At 42.7% G+C, this 17,705-nt stretch overlaps 1 protein-coding gene across 11 annotated transcripts in view; it reads left to right on the forward strand.

Annotated features, from left to right (window-relative positions):
- ELAVL1 (ELAV like RNA binding protein 1) overlaps nucleotides 1-17,171 on the forward strand; it is a 57,520-nt gene extending 40,349 nt beyond the window's left edge. For 4 of the 11 annotated variants that reach the window (XM_087769421.1, XM_087769420.1, XM_087769422.1 and 1 more), the window contains 2 exons: nucleotides 5,073-5,186; nucleotides 6,517-8,097. In XM_087769421.1, coding sequence (XP_087625547.1) covers nucleotides 5,073-5,186; nucleotides 6,517-6,841 — 439 coding nt within the window. In that variant the 3' untranslated portion in view covers nucleotides 6,842-8,097. The other 7 variants (XM_087769423.1, XM_087769431.1, XM_087769430.1 and 4 more) reach the window with 6 other exon arrangements.
- Nucleotides 17,172-17,705: the final 534 nt, after the last annotated feature.

The raw sequence follows: 17,705 nt of genomic DNA on the forward strand, positions 1-17,705 counted from the left end.
CCTACCACCTTTCTGGGGGAAGAAGCCCTGATTCCTACGTGACCGTTCTCAGGTGCTTCCATGGTTTCTAACACATCCATAGCCCTTGCATCTTTGCTGCCGCACAGATCTCCATCCCTTACCTCCACTGAGATGGCAGACAGAAGGGCCTCGCTAGCACACCGTCCCTCAAACATTGGTGTGCTGCCCCAAGGCTTATCTCTAGTGAGCCTGGTTTTATCCCTTTCCCCCTTCCAATATAGTTTAAAGCTCTTTCAATGAGCCCTGCTATCTCCTGTCCAAGGATCCTTTTCCCCCTTTGACACAGGTGACACAGGCTTGACTCATGATCAAAAAAACCCGAAATCTTGCTGGAGACACCAGGCTCAGAGCCAGGTATTGATCTGCTGAGTCTTCCTGCGTCTTCCCTCATCATTCCCTGCAACTGGAAGGATCGAGAACACTGCTTGCGCTCCTGATCCCTTAACCAGTCATCCCAAGGCCCTGAAGTCTCTTGATTGCCCTTGGACTTCTTGTAGCAACTTCATCGCTGCCTACCTGAAAAACCAATAATGGATAATAACCTGAGGGCCGTACCAGGGTAGGAAGCTTTCTCTTCACATCTTTAACCCAGGCCCCAGGGAGGCAGCAGACTTCCCTAAGAAGTGGGTCCAGTCTGCGTCTTGGGCCTTCTGTTCCTCTCAGGAGAGTCTCTCCTATGGCAATGCCCGTCTTTCTTCCTTTGTGGAAGCTGTTTTGATGCAGGGCGTAGGCCGACTTAACCTCAGCATCTCCTCCAAGCTAGATGAGCCATCGTCCTCGTCATTGTTCAGTTCCACTTTGGTTCATTCATTGTTCTTTTATTGTACCATTAAGAGCATCATTAATGTTATTTGCGTGCATTTCTTATGTTTCTGCAGGCATGAGTTTTCACAAGTGGGGATAAGGTAAAAGAAAACATTCTGTCTCTCTGTTCCATTCCTGCTTCTGTGGTAACCACGTCCACTCAAGCTGACTGTGCCCAGTGCTCATTTGTCACCACATTTTGGCCAACTTCTGCTCCTAGTTACAGGCTTGCTGATGGAGAAGGAGCTGAAGATTTTTAGGTCCTACAGATTGGCAGAGGTAATAGATCAATAGAGTAATAGAGCAATTCTGGGTTAAGCCGTGCTGTTATGAATACGCTGTGGAGACAAGATTCACCAGCTGAAGACAAGAACTGTCCATCTCTCTTCGTCTCTTGTCACAGACTTGCAAGAACTTGCACTTTTTATAAAACTTCCTTTCCTCAGTCACGCGTGCGTGCAGGCACATATGTACCTGTATGCACAACAGGCACCATCCCACAGCCCTTCTTATTTTTCTTCCCACCTTCGGTGTTAACTGCAAGTTTTTCTAGTGAGTCTTCCTTAATTTGATGCTGAACTTAATGAGTTATAATTATTCATACTGTGGTAAAGCTTAGGAACCTTCGCTTGGACTGAGTCTTGTTTGTTTTGTGTAGTGAACAAAACATGATGAAAGGATAAGCTGCTTCCAAAGAGCTCACAGTCTGTATAAATTACAGTTGTGGTCTCTGCTACGTAGAGGTCGAATACTTAAACTGACATTTTGATTACACTTCATCTCATTCCATCATATCCCTGTAAATCCGGGATTAAGCCTTTAGTATCTCTAATTTATAATTATTAATTTCCTACAGATACCGCTCAGACCCTTTGTTTAATGTTCAGTTAATCCTTTGTAGTCCCTGTGGTATTTGTGGAATTGGTCTTAATGCCTTGTCCCACTGGAGCGCTGGCTCGGCCTGCTAATTCTGAGACCTGCTCCAAAGCGCTCCCTGTTTCCATCCAGAAGGAATGACCCTGCGGCATGGGATTGGGTTTGGAGGATAGATAAAACATCTGGGGCAAGGGTTTCTTTTCGGTACAAGATTTGTTTACTTAGACAGAATAATAAGCAGATCTTCAGGTGTTGGACTCTGATGAAACTGAGCAGTTAGCTCCTAAAGCTTGAGACGGCTGGCCAAAGTCCCTGCAAGTCCTATGCTTTTACAGGTCGCCAGAGCTTTAGGCTAGAAGAATGCTATTTCAAATCTCGAGAATATTCCCAGTTCAGCTGGTTTTGCTTTCAGACTTGTTCAGGGTTGGAGCCAGTTTCCACTTCTTTTAATGGGCATACGTCTGTTGATAGCAGGGGCCGTGACTTAGTCCAAAATGCCTGAAGGGGAGCTGTTATTTGTCGATAATTCTTTGATCATGTGGAAATGTGAGAAGACTCCAGAGCGTTTAACCCTGTCACCGACAATTTGCTTGGCCAGCTCCCACGCATCTGTTTCGTTTCACTCCAGTGAAACTGTTTAAATTTTCAACTTTTAAGCCAATTTGTAATTTGGATGCAAGTTGTCTGTGTTGAGAATGCCACAGAAGACGACATTTCGTCCAGAGTAGCTTTTCATCCACGTTCTAGAAGAATGGGGTACCGAAACCCCTTATTTCGATTGCTGCTGCTCTCTGATATGTGGCTGTTTTGATTGAATACCTTTTTAATACCTCTCTTAATTTTATTTCAGGCTTAAAGCCTGTATCACTGGATACTCACCAAGGCTTGTTCTGTACACAGTAGATCGTTCCTATCTGTATCAGGGTATAGGAGAAAAAGGGGCTTGTGGAGAAAACAGTGGGCACGAACAGTGTCAGTGTAGATGAACTCCTCTCTTTGTGAAACTGTTCAAAACTAAAAAGATGCCAAGCTCATGTGCGAAGGCAACATAGGCTAATACTAAAAATAATATTGCAGCTTATCAGCATGAGGTAAGCTGTGGGATTGCCCCCACCTGTGACGCTGCATGTAGCTGTTCTCGGATTGCAGTGAAAAGAATTCAGAAAAAAAAAAATTATAGGACTTTCATAGAACTAAAAATAAACTTCATTTAGGAATGTCACTCCTGAGATTGTCCTCTGGTGTGTTAAAATAATCCCAGAATCTATTAAATGAAGCAGCCTGTCTCTTAACAGTAGAGCAAAAGGTCATTCATATAAATGAGAAGCTTATGAAGTGAAAAAGATTACAATAAAATAAAAATAGCGTTGCTACTTAAAGTCACAAGACTTCGGAGTTTTGAGGCTAGCGTGACTGAAAAGAAGCATCCATAGATATCATCATCTACTGATGCTTAGGGAGGATTGAAAAAAGCAATGTGGAAGAGACAGCATAAAAAGAAATGCAACAAAAATGAGGACACCAGCATTAAGTATGATAAGACTGAGATCGTTCAAATTACAGCATTAATGGGATTTTTAAAAAGTTTTCTCTGAAACGTCGTGGATTTCTGTGGGCTTTAGTGTTGTTTGCCCAGATCAGTCAGTCTTTTCATAAGTATAACTTCCCAAGAGTCATTTTAAATCCGTGTGGTCAGAAAGATCTTTTCCTGTAGGACAGCGATGTATTGTGCGTCGGCCGCTCCGTGCCCGGCCGCGGGCAGGCCGTTATCCCAGGCTAACCGAGAGATCTTCGGGCCAGGATGGGCGCAGGGATTTACCGGGGCAGCGGGATCGCAGCAGGAGCCTGCTCTGCTCAGCCTGAGGGCTCTCGCTCGTGCCAGACGTTCTGTGCGATGCTTCCAGGTGGATGCAAGTCTGATCCTATACCACGTTTACTGTCACCTTTGCAAATTTCTTTTTTGGTGGTTGCTTTTTAACCACCCAGAAACTTCTGTTAAAGGTTTCTTTTTCATGTGAACTTGCAAAGTATAGCTTCGCTTTAGAACCATGTTAGATCTGGGTAAGAGGGATATTATGTGTGAGGTGGTATTTCCTATGCTTGTTTTTTTGAAATGACTTTTCAAGTCTTTTAGGGCTATTTTTACCCTGTGTTTGTTTTGGTTTTGTTTTTTTGGTGGTGTTTTTTTTTTTTAATAAACCTGTAACATTTCTGTGAGTCAAAGTGGGAAGAGAGGAGAATCTGTTTGAAAATTAGTGTATCCAAAGAACAGAGGTACTTGCAGAGTTACTTACAGAGGTATTTTAAATTATTTTGCTTGTAATATGTATTTAGATTTGTTGCCTTCCTGCATTCAACCCCCAGCTGCTCTTCTACAAGTGTTTCCCAGCCTTGATGTACTGTTGATCTGGGCTTGTGGGCAGAGCCCGAGGCTTCGTAGCAAGCAGGTTCAGAGCTACACTGACTGCTGGAACCAACGTCATGCAATTCTGAGCTTAGTGATTTTTCTGCTCCCCGTACATGTGAGCAGGAACCCAAGACTGGTGATCTGTTGAGATGAAAACTTTCCAGATATTGAGATAAATACATCCTACCAGGTCATTACTCAAATGGAAAGAAGCTACAGAGCTGAAGGTGTGTGTCAGAAAAAGTAAGCGTATAAAACATGCAAACACAGGAACATTTTTATATAAAAGCAAAAGAAATAGTAGTTATGTCACATAATCATCAGATCACGCGGATCAGTGCGTTTCATTCACATTCTGATACTCTTAACTGCTTTTTCAGTTTTACTATAGTACAAGGATTCCCAAACTTGGATTTGCTTGGGGCTGGCCAACAGTGGCAGCGGCAGTGAGTACGTGCAGCACGAGCTCCGGTGTGTCCGCACTGTGCTCTAGAAACACCAGCGTCAGGCAGCCGGCTGGGCTGCAGCCTGGCTGAGCCAGGCAGGCGCTGGCTGACGGCAGGCAGGCAGCGGCAGCTCAGGTGCGATGGAGGGGAAGGGCTCTGTGCCGCCAGGACTCCCCCTGCTCCGGGTACGGGAGGGTCTGGTAGCTCAGGGGTCCGAGGAAAGGAGCTCTGAGCAGCGGAGAGGCTGGGGTGGGGGAGATGGTGACTGAGTGGGTCTCTTGTGTGAGTGCATCAACCGAAGTGCCACGCTGAACGTGAGCTGGCTGCCCTGCGTCTGCGTGCGTGCTGCTGCGGCTCTGCTCCCCTTCCTTCTGCTACACCTTGCCGTGAGCCCTCCCGTCTATATAAAGACAGCAGCAGCTCCTATCTTTGTGCAGGGCAAGCAAAAGTCAGTGGGGAAGTGTTTGGCACTTAATGCAGCGTTCACTGCCCAGACATCCGTTCCCTGTTTTCTCCAGGTCAGCAGAGAATCAGGAACTGCCACCGCCATGTTCTTGGCAGAGAGCAGCACGTGTACCGCTTTTAAGTGGTTTGCATATCACCAGTGGTACACCACAGTTTGGGAACCCCTGGTATAGTATAATTATATTTCTACAATCACATGACCTCACATTTTTTAAATAATACATAAGCACAAGGGATCAAATTGAGTTTCTTACCTTAACTTTCACATTTCCTGACCTTTGAGTGCTTACCTGTGCAACCGTAATATTGCATTAAAATATTCTGAAGCTTTGAATTTCTAGGATGGAGACCAGAAATAGAACAAAGGGGAATTAGAGATGTGGGTTATAGGAGAAAAGAAAATAATACAAAGCAAGACATAAAAAGGAGAGGGGGTTTGCTTTTGGTTATGCATAAGTACTGCTGGGGTACTATGCAGGAGGCAGGGCTTAGGAAGAGCGGGTAGGTGAGTTAAAAAACCCAGTTCAGTAAAGTCAGATAAGTTTTCCTAGTATGAAGTTGGTGTAAAATTAATGAGAAGAAAACACACATGCATACTGAAATTGTAAAACTGTGTACTTAAATGTAGTTTGCTATTTTGATGTTTGAAAGCTAGTGCAGCTAGAATATCTGCATAACTGGTATTGAGGAATAAACCCCTGAGATTTAAATTCTGTAGCCAGAAACGTGGGGCATCCCAGCTACTGAGAATCGACTGAGGAAGTGCTAATATTTCCTTGGCTGCCTAAGAGCTGCGAGTATGCATGACTGTGGCTTCTTTAGTAGCCTGCTGGTGCTGGGAGTGCTTGCCTGCACCTGCTGCCTTATGGTGGAAAAGGGAGTAGGTTTGTTCTGTTCCACAAAAAAAAGAAATTTAAATTAATACACGCAATCCCCACTCCTAAAACCAAACCATCCCCTCCTTTCCCCCCCCCCCCCCAGCAAATCCCAAAGAAACCCTTTGGCTTAAGAGTTCCCAACGTGCTATTTTAGAGGCAAGAAAAGGAGGATATAGGATGCAAACTCCTTGAGTGAAATAAGTGGGAGATGCCCGAGGGCGACCGAAGCCAGCCGGGGCCTCTGGGGAGGTGTTGCCTGCTACCCGCACCGGAGCAATTCTGCACTGATGCCACGGAGCACTCCTAACAGCCTAGCTGAGTTGCAGAGATTGAGCTGGGTCCCCTGTGAAGGGGATCACGTAATCTTGCCTTGCAACTGTTCTGTTGCCTGCCTGTTTCTCAGGATAGTTCCCTATTGATAAAGTAGTTGGAATACTTAACTTTTTTTTTTTTCCTGGCAGCTGTCAATTTGATTGTCAATTTGAATGGGGAAACATTTCTTTCTGGCGGTTTTGATGTCCATGTAGAAAAATATTCATTCTCAGTTGCTTCCCATTCAAGTTACTTTGCTTAATTGAATTGAACTTTTACATGAAATATTGTGCTTTTTATTCGCTAGGTTCTCTCCTATGGGTGTAGATCACATGAGTGGGCTTTCTGGTGTAAATGTTCCAGGAAACGCATCTTCTGGCTGGTGTATCTTCATCTACAACCTTGGTCAAGATGCTGATGAGGGAATCCTCTGGCAGATGTTTGGCCCCTTTGGTGCGGTTACCAATGTGAAAGTTATTCGAGATTTCAACACCAACAAGTGCAAAGGTTTTGGTTTTGTGACCATGACAAACTATGAAGAAGCTGCAATGGCCATAGCAAGTCTTAATGGCTACCGCCTGGGGGACAAAATCTTACAGGTTTCCTTCAAAACCAACAAGTCCCACAAATAACTTGCTCGTGCTTTTTGTATGGAATAGATAATTGAGTGACAGAAGTTGAAACATTTTTGTTAGTGTAAAACTCATTTTGCGCCAATTTTCACAAGTGTTTGTCTTAGTCTAAATGAGAAGTGAAAAAGGTTTTATATTCTGGGATGCAACTGACATGTTCAAATGTTTGAAATCCCACAATGTTAGACCAATTTTAAGTTCCTTTAAGTTATTTCATTTAAAACATGTTAAAAATCCCCTGAAATCTTAAGTAGATTGCATTAACTAGACCCTCTGGATGGTGGTAAAATTGAAGCATGCTTTCACTTATGAGACTAACATTTGTTCCATTGAATGTTGTCTGCAAAAACTGGAATTTTTCTGAAAAATATCAGGCTGAATTCATTAATTTTCTTGTTTTTTATGTTGTTGTTTTTCCTACCCATTCCCCTGACCTTCTCTACCCCAGCCTCAGTAGTATGGAAGAAAAGTTGAGAAATACTAATGTTTTAGTTGACAGTACATTGTGTGATCAATTAATATTCATTGCTACGTATATAGTCGAGGATTAGGCTTTTTAAAGTCAAGGTCTTGTAAGTAGTAGCATGCCAGCATAACTTTTAACACCATTGATGAGGTAAGTTGCACACTGAGCAGTGGCCAAGCTGTCAAATTCAAAGGTTTTAGAAACATTACTTTTAAAGCCCACTTTCGAATAGGAATGGACCAAAGAGTTTCAAAGAAACTCCGGGAAGATTTCAGAGTCAAAATGAAACTCCAGAAAGAGAGTGTGAATATATGTTGCTACTTTATCAACCTGAATCTCTTCTGTCCAAATATTTAATGCATGGTGCACTACTTACTGGTACATTATAATGCAGCAAGATACTTACTCCTTTTCAAAGATCATTATAGTTTGAATTCCTTTGGTAGTTCTATTTTGTAAAGAAAAAAACCAGTTATAAACATTTGAGCATTGTATTTCTCGCATCCCTTCTAATGAGTGCTAGATTTTTCTATTTTAATAGGATTTTGTTTTGACAACTAGCTTTACTTATTGAACACTCAGCAGAAAAGTACTTAATACTTGCAAGTTAGATATTAACAAAAACCCCTTTGATTTGTAGATTTAAAGATGAATCCCCCAAGTTTTCTGCAGACTGCCTTGAAACTTTGAGTTGTTCTGTTTCTGTTAATTTTCTTTTGCTTTTTTGTGTTTTTTGTTTGTTTTTACTTTTGCATTTAAGAACATTAAATTTGATTTTGTTTTGCTCAAATTTTGTTTTGTTTTTTATTTTCTGTTATTTTTTTGCTAAGTATTGCACAAAGTGTCCAGCTTTCCAAGAGGGTTGTTTTAAAGAACCGTAGTTCCTCTTTCAGAGTTTTAAGTTACTCCTTTGCCAGATGAGTAGAAGAAAAAGGGTTGTGAAACAAGAGCGCTACGAGAAATCTGTCGCATAGAAACTGTGTGCCGCAGAGTGGTGTAACCCTGCAGGTGGTCTTTGGTAGGAAACCTGGGAAGGATTGCTCTGTTGGTAAAGGCTGCGTAAGGGTGCTGTGCACGGCTAGAGCAACTTGCAGGTCTGGTGTCCGTGTTCGATTGCCAGAAGGTAGAGCAAACACGAAAACGGGGAGAGTGGCAGTTTTATTGCAGTGTCTCCTTTTTTTGTGTGAACCTCTACCAGTCCCAAAGTTTAATTTCAAATTCCAGAGGCCGTTCCATGCTGCCTGCTCGTATCGCTACATCCCCAGCTGACCTTGCCCCGTGCTCGCAAGTGTTTCTCTCCTTCCTGCAGTAGGATCTGCGGTCTTGCGCAGCCCAAAGGAGTCTGCAGCAGCACCTCTGCGTGCTGCCGCTGAAGAGCGGCTGAACGAGCTGCCCATCTCTGTACCTTCAGCGCTGTCTAGGAAATGCTGTTGCCGATATTTGTGGAACTGCCTGTGGCATACTTAAAGCCGTAGAGATAGGCCGTGGCAGAGCGGGCAGCCTCCCACTCTTTTTCAGCTTGTGTGCAGTGAATGTAAGTGGGATTTCTGCTATTAATACGTTCAGCCTTGCCTTTCCTGCCAGTCCTGTTCACTCTACCATCTTTTGAGAAGTTCTTTTGAGAAGCCACCATAAAACGGTGGCTGTCACGAAGCAACCCACCGGCTCCAACCCACCAAAGTGTGCTTTCCGGCTGTCTGTTCCAGTGTCTGTTCCAGATGTTTCCACCAATTTATCATCACCCATTTATCACTTCAACAAATACTTCTTTTCTGTATACGAGGAGAGCTTCAGAAGCATTCAGGGGATTTCTCTCGAGTTAGAACTGCGTAGTATAGAGAAGTCCTTTTACTGTGTCCCATCACCTCTTAACCTCGCGCTATCCTCTTCCACAGGAGCGGGTCTGCAGTCGTTTCCAATTTCTTGTCATTCTCTCTTGCCTTATTTCATACAAGATTAATTTTCAAACTAAATGGGAGTTGCTGTTTTATCACAGCATTTAGACGGGGGTTCGGACTTCCAACAAATGACACCCTATGTACGACTTGGCATCAGTAATCATGGCAGGCATGCTGGCCATTGCAGCCGTATCGGCGGCACGCTGCCGTGAGTTCACTAGCCGTCACTGTTTTAAAAAAACTTTTCTTGGCGGCTTTTTGTCATCGCTGTCATCTGACTGCTTCCCTATTTTTCCATCTCTCCTTCTTTCCTAAATAAGAAGGAAATGCAGGATATTGTTTCAGTAGGGGTATGAAAACGTCTCTTTTAGGAAACATCTGATCCCAGCTTCCTTTGATAGTTGCTCTGGAAATAGTTCCCAGGCAGTTGACGTGCGGAAAGCGCTGCTGCTTGAGGCGGGAAGAGAGGAAACAAAATCCTGCTAGCCTGTCAGGAGCTGGTACCACAAGCAGCGTATGGTCTGCACCATTCTAACAGTCAGAAAATACTTGGCATAAATAGCTGAAGTCAAGAAAAAAATGTGTATGTGTTCTCGATGGTTTTACGATAGTCCGTGCATCCTAGTAGTAAAGACCAAAAGGAAACTTCTGGAAGTGGAAACTAAATTCTAACAACAAGTACTCCACCAGCAGTTTTTCTAACCAAAGGGTACGAGCAACTGGTTTCCTTATCCCGTCATCCAGCGTACCCTCCTTTGAAGCTCTCCCTTGAACGTAGCTGTTTGAAGAGAGGTTTTGGCCTCTTAATCCTCATGGAGTTTAGAAAAACTGTGGATATGTTCTGCCTTTTCATCCTTTTAATTTGATGAAATATAGGTGTTTCTTTCAGGTGACGCTTCTGTCTCAGTGCTCACAAGATCTTTGTAAAACCAAAGGCCCGTCTCAAACCGGAGGCCTCCGACATTCCTCAGGAGATGCAGTGGGCTCAGTAAGGTGGAGAATACTGGAAAGTCGTGGTTGCTGGATTAGGACGTGATGATCAGATCTTAAAGACCTGGATTTGATGGTCCATGCTGGAGATGTGCTACAGGGAACGGCTGCGATGGGAATGCCTTGGGGTCCTTTAGAAGAGGTTAGAAGCCTCGCAGGACACCCCCAGGTACCTGCTCCTGAAGGATCAGGTAGAGTTCCCGATGGAAACACATCGCTATGGCCATGCTGCTATGGCAGGCTCTTGTGTGTAGATGTCGGAGAGAATTACGATGTCTCTGGGGACAGGGCATGGGCTTTTGTGCCAGCATTTCTGAAGGGATCAGTCTGGCTTTCGTGAACCTGCCATTTGGGCAACACCGTTCCCTTTTTACACTTATTTGATCAGGCAGGCAAATATGGTGACAGAATGAGAAGTTTATCTGCCTGTGTTTGAAAAGAAAAGGGGAGAGAAGGCTTTTTCATCCATCTCCTTACGGTCAGGGTAGCAAGCCTCGGAGCTGAAGATCAGCCAGTTGGGAATCCAAACGGGAACACCAGTGGTACTGTTGTCGGGCTTCAGCCGGGCTCTCTTGTCAAATGGACCTGTTTGCTTTGTGTCCAAAACTCACTTGCTTTCACAACGAGAGGACTTGTTTGCATGCGAATGCTTAGCACTTCGGCAGAAACTGGCCTTTCTCCTGTGGCTCTTTCCGGTGGCGTCACCCTGTGCTGGCCGGGAGCCATCTCCTTTGGAAGGGGTCCGCAAATCAGTCACCTTTGAGCCTTGGCTTCTGTGGCAATCAAAAGGCTTACTGTTCGAGGGCAGGATCGTGTGTTGGGACTTGATCAGCCTTCAGGACTTTGAATGTTAAGCCAATTATATTTTTCAGGAAATTTTACCAGCTGTTGAATGTCTGGTGTTACTTCAATTATTGCTTTCTCACTTTTAGCTTGAGAATCACTTTGTTTTATCTTGGTATTTCTTTTGAAAGGGAAGCTCTGCTGCCCTTACTTGGTACCTATCCTTTTCTCCACTTTTTTTTCAAATATTTGTTGTATCTGGTGCTTCAGGAAGGCTCTTACCAGGCCAAGGCATGGCTGCTAAACACACTTGTGACGGGGCTGCTTCCAAAATTGCACCTGAGCGGTCTTCATTCTTTGTAAGACTGTGGAGTTTCACTCTAAAACGAGACAATGCTTAGTGAAGAGCAAAACTGTCCTGATTGTGGTTGAAGACCACCTCCAAACTTCTCTGAAGACGTTCTGGGCTTTAGGTGTGTTTGTACAGAATAAAAAAAAAAAAAAATAAAAAAAATGGAGGTTTTCTTAGTATGTAAAAAAAGAAAAAAAAAGTTTTGTCAAAATGAAAATTCCTTGAAGGCTTTATTCAGACTTGGTCTTTTCCAGTCTGTTGATTTATTAATAAGTTTTTATTCCTGCTCAGTAACTTACACTTGCTTCCCAGATTTCTGCTATGAGTGGAATTCACCCCTGTGCAGAAAGCTAGCCACAAGCCTAATCACAGGTCAAACCTTCTGTTAACCATTTGCAGATAGGGAAACTTCACAGGAGATGCAGAAAAGGAAAGTCTAATGCTGCTGTGTACTTTGTATAAGCTGGCGGAGGCAAGTACAGATCCTTCAGATGAGGAGATGGCAGCGTCAGAAAAGCTATAAACATGAGCAGAATCAACGCAGCTTAGCGCGTTTACTTCTCTCGTGATTCCATTTTAGATGGTGCCTGTATACTAAAGCATTGAATTTATTTTGTTCTTCAAGCTACGTCATCACAAAGTTTGGTTTACTTGAGATGCTGTGCTCCACTCTTCTGTGTAGAGGGAGGGGAACCGAGCCAATGCAGTTAATGTTGCCTCCCGTGCCGAGCTTGTGCCAATCCCTTCACTTCTGCTCTAGATCTGGGACTGAGAAGGACTTGAGGATCCATCTTTTAGCCTGGAAGGAGAAGTCAGGAAACACCACTGTCCAGAGCAGCGGCCCCGTAGTGGTGTGTGTCCACACATCGTTTTCCTTCCCTCTGGTTGGTTGTGTTTTTGCGCTACAACTGTATCACGATAGCATGAAAACCACTGAAAATTCAGAGATACACGAGTCACTAAAGGAGGATAAATTTCTCACTGCAGTGAGTCCTAGTTGCTCAGCTTGTGGTCACTGCGTTTGTCCAGGTGACCAAAGGGTGTCAGTATGGAGAGGACACCTATTTTTGTAGGGGCATTGAACGTTGTAGTAATGCTGTTCATACAAAGCAATTAAAAATCTTTAAAAAAAAAAAAAAAAATTGGCATAGCTACATTTATAGAAAGAATGTTCAGCAGTTAAAACCAAAATGATGAAATAACTGTAAAGGTGATCCATTATTTTGAATGTTAAGTTTTGGAAATGAATAGTCCCTAAGGGTCCTTAAACATTTATTATAATTTTCTGTTGCTTTAATGTTCTGGGTAAGGTCAATAAAGTAGAGATTCTTCAAATATTTCAGGAGAGATTTTTTTCAGTGTATTCTAAACTGTAATAACTAAAGTTACTTTTTGGATAGTTTATAGTTACATATGTAAAAAAAAAAAAATACAACAACTTGGAGAATGTCCCCGCGTTTACTTTTTTAACAAAAGAAACAGGTCTTCTAAGAAAATAAACTGTTTATTGCAAGTAGGTCCTCTGATACATCCACCTGCAAAATGTTAGGGTTTGTGGGAGGTTTTTTAACATATGGCTTTTTGTAAACTACTGACGGTGATCTCATGGTTCAACCACAGAAGTCAAATACAGAGCAATTTGTCCTAATGCTGCCTTTCTCAGAAGGTTACCCTATTTTTGACTTCCACAATGAGGGAATTTGTACCGCTGTCAGTGAAGCACCTTATTGTAACATTTCTACTTTTAGGCTCCTAAGAATAGCTTTAGAGTGCAGGGACCAAATTCACATTTAGCGTAAGAAAACACAGCTCCCTTAGTGGAGCTGCACTTGGGTTTTTTGTCAAGAACTGAATTTGTCACCCTCGGTACTTGAATTCTCTGTATTTGGAAGCAGAAGAGTCTGTGCCGTAGGCAAGTTCCTCTAAGGTAGCTCTGCACTTCTCAATGTCGGATACTCGGCACAATAGAACCGATCACTCTGAAGATCAAAAGGCTAGCGTTTATTTTCTCTGGTTTTTATACTTCATTGGTTTTCTCCTTATGAATTTCAAAAAAACGTGGAGTTCATAAAAAGGGGCGCAGTTCCCTGCCTCTTGCCTGTGGATGGTGCGACTTCGCCACGCCGCAGCCGGCAGAATCGAAAGTTGCCGTTAACCTCTAAAAGTGTCTGCTCTTAGATTAATCAGGTACAGCGTCACTTTGTGATTGGGTTTTGGTAGTAGTCTTACGTAGTAAAACGGAACGAAACTTAAGTGTCGCTTTCTCCTTCTGCATGATTTAAAAACCCGTTGAAGCCTTTATGATCTCTAAAGCAAAACACGACACCCAGTGAGTGGGTTTGACTTTAAATCCTGTTGTTTTCTTGGGTCTTGCCGCGGTTATTTGTTACATATCGCACTTAGGAACACACGGACAAAGGTCGAACTAGAAATATTTTTCTGTTGAGTGGAATTTTCAGCACTTAAATTCTTTTTGCTGGTAACGATGGAAAATCAGTGCTAGTAGAACTGCCACCTGAAACCTCGAAAAATTGCTACTGTGTTCACGTTTCAGAACCTTTATTCTCATACTATTGTTCCTTATTTTTAAACATTTTTGAGCAACTTTTCAGTGGTACAGCTGAACTTTTTCACTTGGTCATTGAGAAGAAAATGACTTGAGACATTTGAAACATAAGTTGGGATAAACCTTTATTTGACCAGTAATTTTGAATAATACTGTACTTCTAGTCTTTTTATTGATTTAATTTCCCTTAACTTATGTAATCTTTTGTTTATAAATTAATCTGTTTGTGGGACAGAAGGTTTTATCAATTGTTTTCCATACTGTATAGTATATGGTTAAACATTTTGTATATTTAGTGTGTTTTTAAGTTATTGATTTGTTTTATATCAAATAATTTATTTTTCAGGTACCATTTTCATTTAAACTTTGTTTTTACATGGGTTTATTTTAAATAAAGTATGACACTGCTTTCCAAATGTCTAAAATGAAGTTGAATCCCATTGTGTTATTTTGAGACTACTTATGTAAATTAACTTATTTTAGAAATAACTACAAAAATGTACCAAGTTCATACTTTGGTTGTGCTTCAATTCAAGTGCTTGGAAATTGTCTGCAAGGATTTTTGAGCAATTTGAAAAATTGGGATTTTCATATTGAAACAGTTTAGATTTATGGAACGAAGCAGCAGCTTTGTAGAATCCTGTGGATGGAATTATGAGCATTGTTTTCTACATGGTGTTTTCAAAATTAAATGAAACGACGCCTCGATATTTTACGCTAGTGTTAAATGAAATGATCTGTCAGTAGTGCAAAGGAGTTTTGTACTTTTGCCGCATGTTCATTCCTGTTTTTGTTGAGTACTTGTTTGGAACATACTCATGATGTTTTTAAGTGACCCATGATGAGAGGTGATGTGCTTCAAAATAGAATTAGGCTTTTACTTAATTGTTCATATTTTGTCTTTTTTTTCCTGCAGGCATTGGATTATTATTGTGCAATTTGGAATTTGACATTTTTTTCAGAAGAATCTGAACTGTGTTCATGAATAGGCTAACCAAACTTACGCCGCTAAAGATTTTGTTGCTTGTAGCCTTGTTAGAAAGATGGAATTAAAAGAAGGCACACGATTTCCTTTTTATTTTTCAGGGAAAAAAAGTCGTTCTCTCCGTCTTACAGTGTTCATCCCGATAAAAACAAACCCAAAGCCTAGCTACACTGTTATCAGAAAGGTGTACTGAAGGTGTATTGAAACTTCTGAAGAGAGCTCTTGAGAACAAGAAAGCCATCGGGCTTCAGGTCAGGCAGGGTGCTCTGGGTGCTCTGCTCCGGCGGCAGCTCTGCGGCGGGACGGGCGCCCTGGCCTAGCCGCCGCGGGGGAAACGCTCGTGAACCCACGTCCCTTCAGGTGGAAGGAGCCTGTATGCTGCCCTTGGCTCTGAACAGCCTGTATTCAAGCGTTACTCCCTTTTTCACCAACACAAGTTTTTAAAGCTTTGATAAATTGAAGTCAGCTCCTGCTGAGTTTCAGCAGGTGCCTTGCCGCGTCCTTTAGTCGCAGAATTATCCAGCTCTTGCAGAGCTGGGCTCACTATCATTGAGTTGAGACATTGGCTCTGATTTTTCTCTTATCTTAATGACTTACCTGTGAAAAGGGATGTAAAATAAGAAAAAACCCAGCGTCTCACGTATGATAACATGGAACGGATGGTGATGCTGCATCAGCTCAGGCATCTCCATGCAGTGGAAAACTCAATTTCCAGTTATTTTTTTCTTGTTAGGGGAACTGCTCGGTCCAGCACTGTTCACAAATTGGAATTATTCTTTGTGCTAAGTTGGTAAAGAGCAGAAATGAGCATTTTCTGTTACTACCGGTATAACAACGGATTATTGAACGTGCAGCACCCGTTGTAATCAGGAATGCTTAATCACCAGGCGGCATTTTAGACCTTCCCTGGGTTTTCCTTTAGATGGAGCTGAGGCGACTTCTACGTTCTTACTCCCACCACGTTAGTCTCGCGTGATTCACTTCTTGCAGGTTCATTCTGACCACCGTTGTATTTTCCAGGCTTTTCCTCTATGAAAAATCACGAGGGAAAACGTGTATTAACCACCAAAAGGCTTAATAACAAAACATGGCCCTGTGAAGTATGGGCCCCTCTCAGAAATGGCTGTTTTTTCAGAAGGAAAACAAAAAACTGTGTGTAGACCCATTAACCCCCAGGTGGAGATTCTGGTTTTGCAGAATTCCCGATAGCCTCCCAGGCTTTAGACTCTTCCCCCACTTGCTCTGCTGTGGGGACTGTTGGGCTATCCGACTGTTAAATTTCCCCCCCTTCATTTCCAGAATATTGGGGGAGGGAAAGGGGAGAAAAAGAAAAAAAAAAGGTTAAACTGCAGTGATTTCCATCTTGCTGGGATGTCAGGAAACAAGGTGGAAAAGCTTTCATCCTGTCTTTATATTTTTCTCTGTATCTCCTATCTTTAAAAAAAAAAAGAAATGTGGGGAAAATATTAGTAAAGCATGTCCTCCTAGGCCCTGTTAGTGGTGCATTTAGCTCAGGATTTTGCCTCCAGCGGCGGCGGTAAGAGAAGCTATTTAAGGAAAGCACCCGAAGCCTGGCGCCATCCCGCCCTCCCTTCTTCGCTCCCCTGCTGCCTCCCAGCGCGCGCGGTGGCGGGGTGTCCGAGGGCCCTGCCTGCTCCCGTAGCGTCTCCTCTCCTTTTGCTTCTCGGGTTTGGAAGCTCCCTTTCTTTTCCTTAAGCTGCCTGCTGCTCTCGTCGCTTGCTGACAGCAGGAGACTGAAGGGAGAAGTGGAAGGTTTGGGGTAACCTTTACCTGCGCGTGGGTTATCAGTGCAGTCGAATGAAGGTGAATAAACGGTGGTGGTTCACTCTTTGCACGGTGACGTAATTTCTTTTTTTTTCTTTTTTTTTTTAAAGTCTTTATGTATAGAAGCAGTGAATTTAGCAAAATGGGAATCAAGTTTGTCAGAACATAAATGCTACTAACATCTCATTGGCGAATATTTTTTTTCTTTGCAACAAAATTAATTTAAACACAATTTGTCACAGTTTAAAATACAGTTTTTATTTGTTTGAATTGTAAGGATAGTATATAATGCTGTAACTGTTGAACTTTTCCAAACGGATTGACTTCTCTCTGCAGAGCTGTAGCTGGAGCGCTTATTAAAGAGCACGTTCTCCACTTAAACTAGAACTTACAAGGAACTTCACCGAGTTTAATAAAAATGAGTTTGGGGCTTCCTATATTCTTTGAGTAGATATCGGTGAACCTCTTAAACTTACTTTAACTGAAATTCTGTTTGAATGTGTTGGAACAGATTCTGCCCCCAAGTCCAGCCCGTGCATGCTACAAAGAAAGATCATAAAGGAGAGCAAAGCAGCAGTTGTTTGCCTTAGGAGCAGTGTTGAGTCAGTATAAAAGTGCTGAGCTGCTGCCCTCTCATAGACTTCGGTAGGCTCCAGCTCAGGTATCGCGGAAGGAGCGTGCACTCGCGCTTTCAGGATTGCGAGGCTGTATTGCAGCCTGCGAACGGCGACGGTAAGTAAGCTCGCGTGCTTCTCTAGGGTCGTGGCGCAACTGGGTTTGGGCTCAGTCAAACCAGGCTTGCAAAATTTGGGCTGAAACGTTTTTGTGACCATATATCCTACTTCACCTTTCTGTCCCAGATTGGTCCTTCTGCTTTGCATCTTTCAAGAGACCCAGTGTCCGTATACATTTATATGGGTGTATACACACACGCGTAATGCCTGTGTGCGTATGCGTGTGTTAAAATGTGTGTAGACTGTATTTAGAGACGGCTTGTTTAGAATGCGTATATGCTCTGTTAATTGTATTTATTAGCATT

Source organism: Nipponia nippon, unplaced genomic scaffold (genome assembly GCF_047370975.1).
Source record: "Nipponia nippon isolate SJK-2023a ecotype South Korea unplaced genomic scaffold, ASM4737097v1 scaffold_31, whole genome shotgun sequence".
Taxonomy (NCBI): Eukaryota; Metazoa; Chordata; class Aves; order Pelecaniformes; family Threskiornithidae; genus Nipponia; species Nipponia nippon.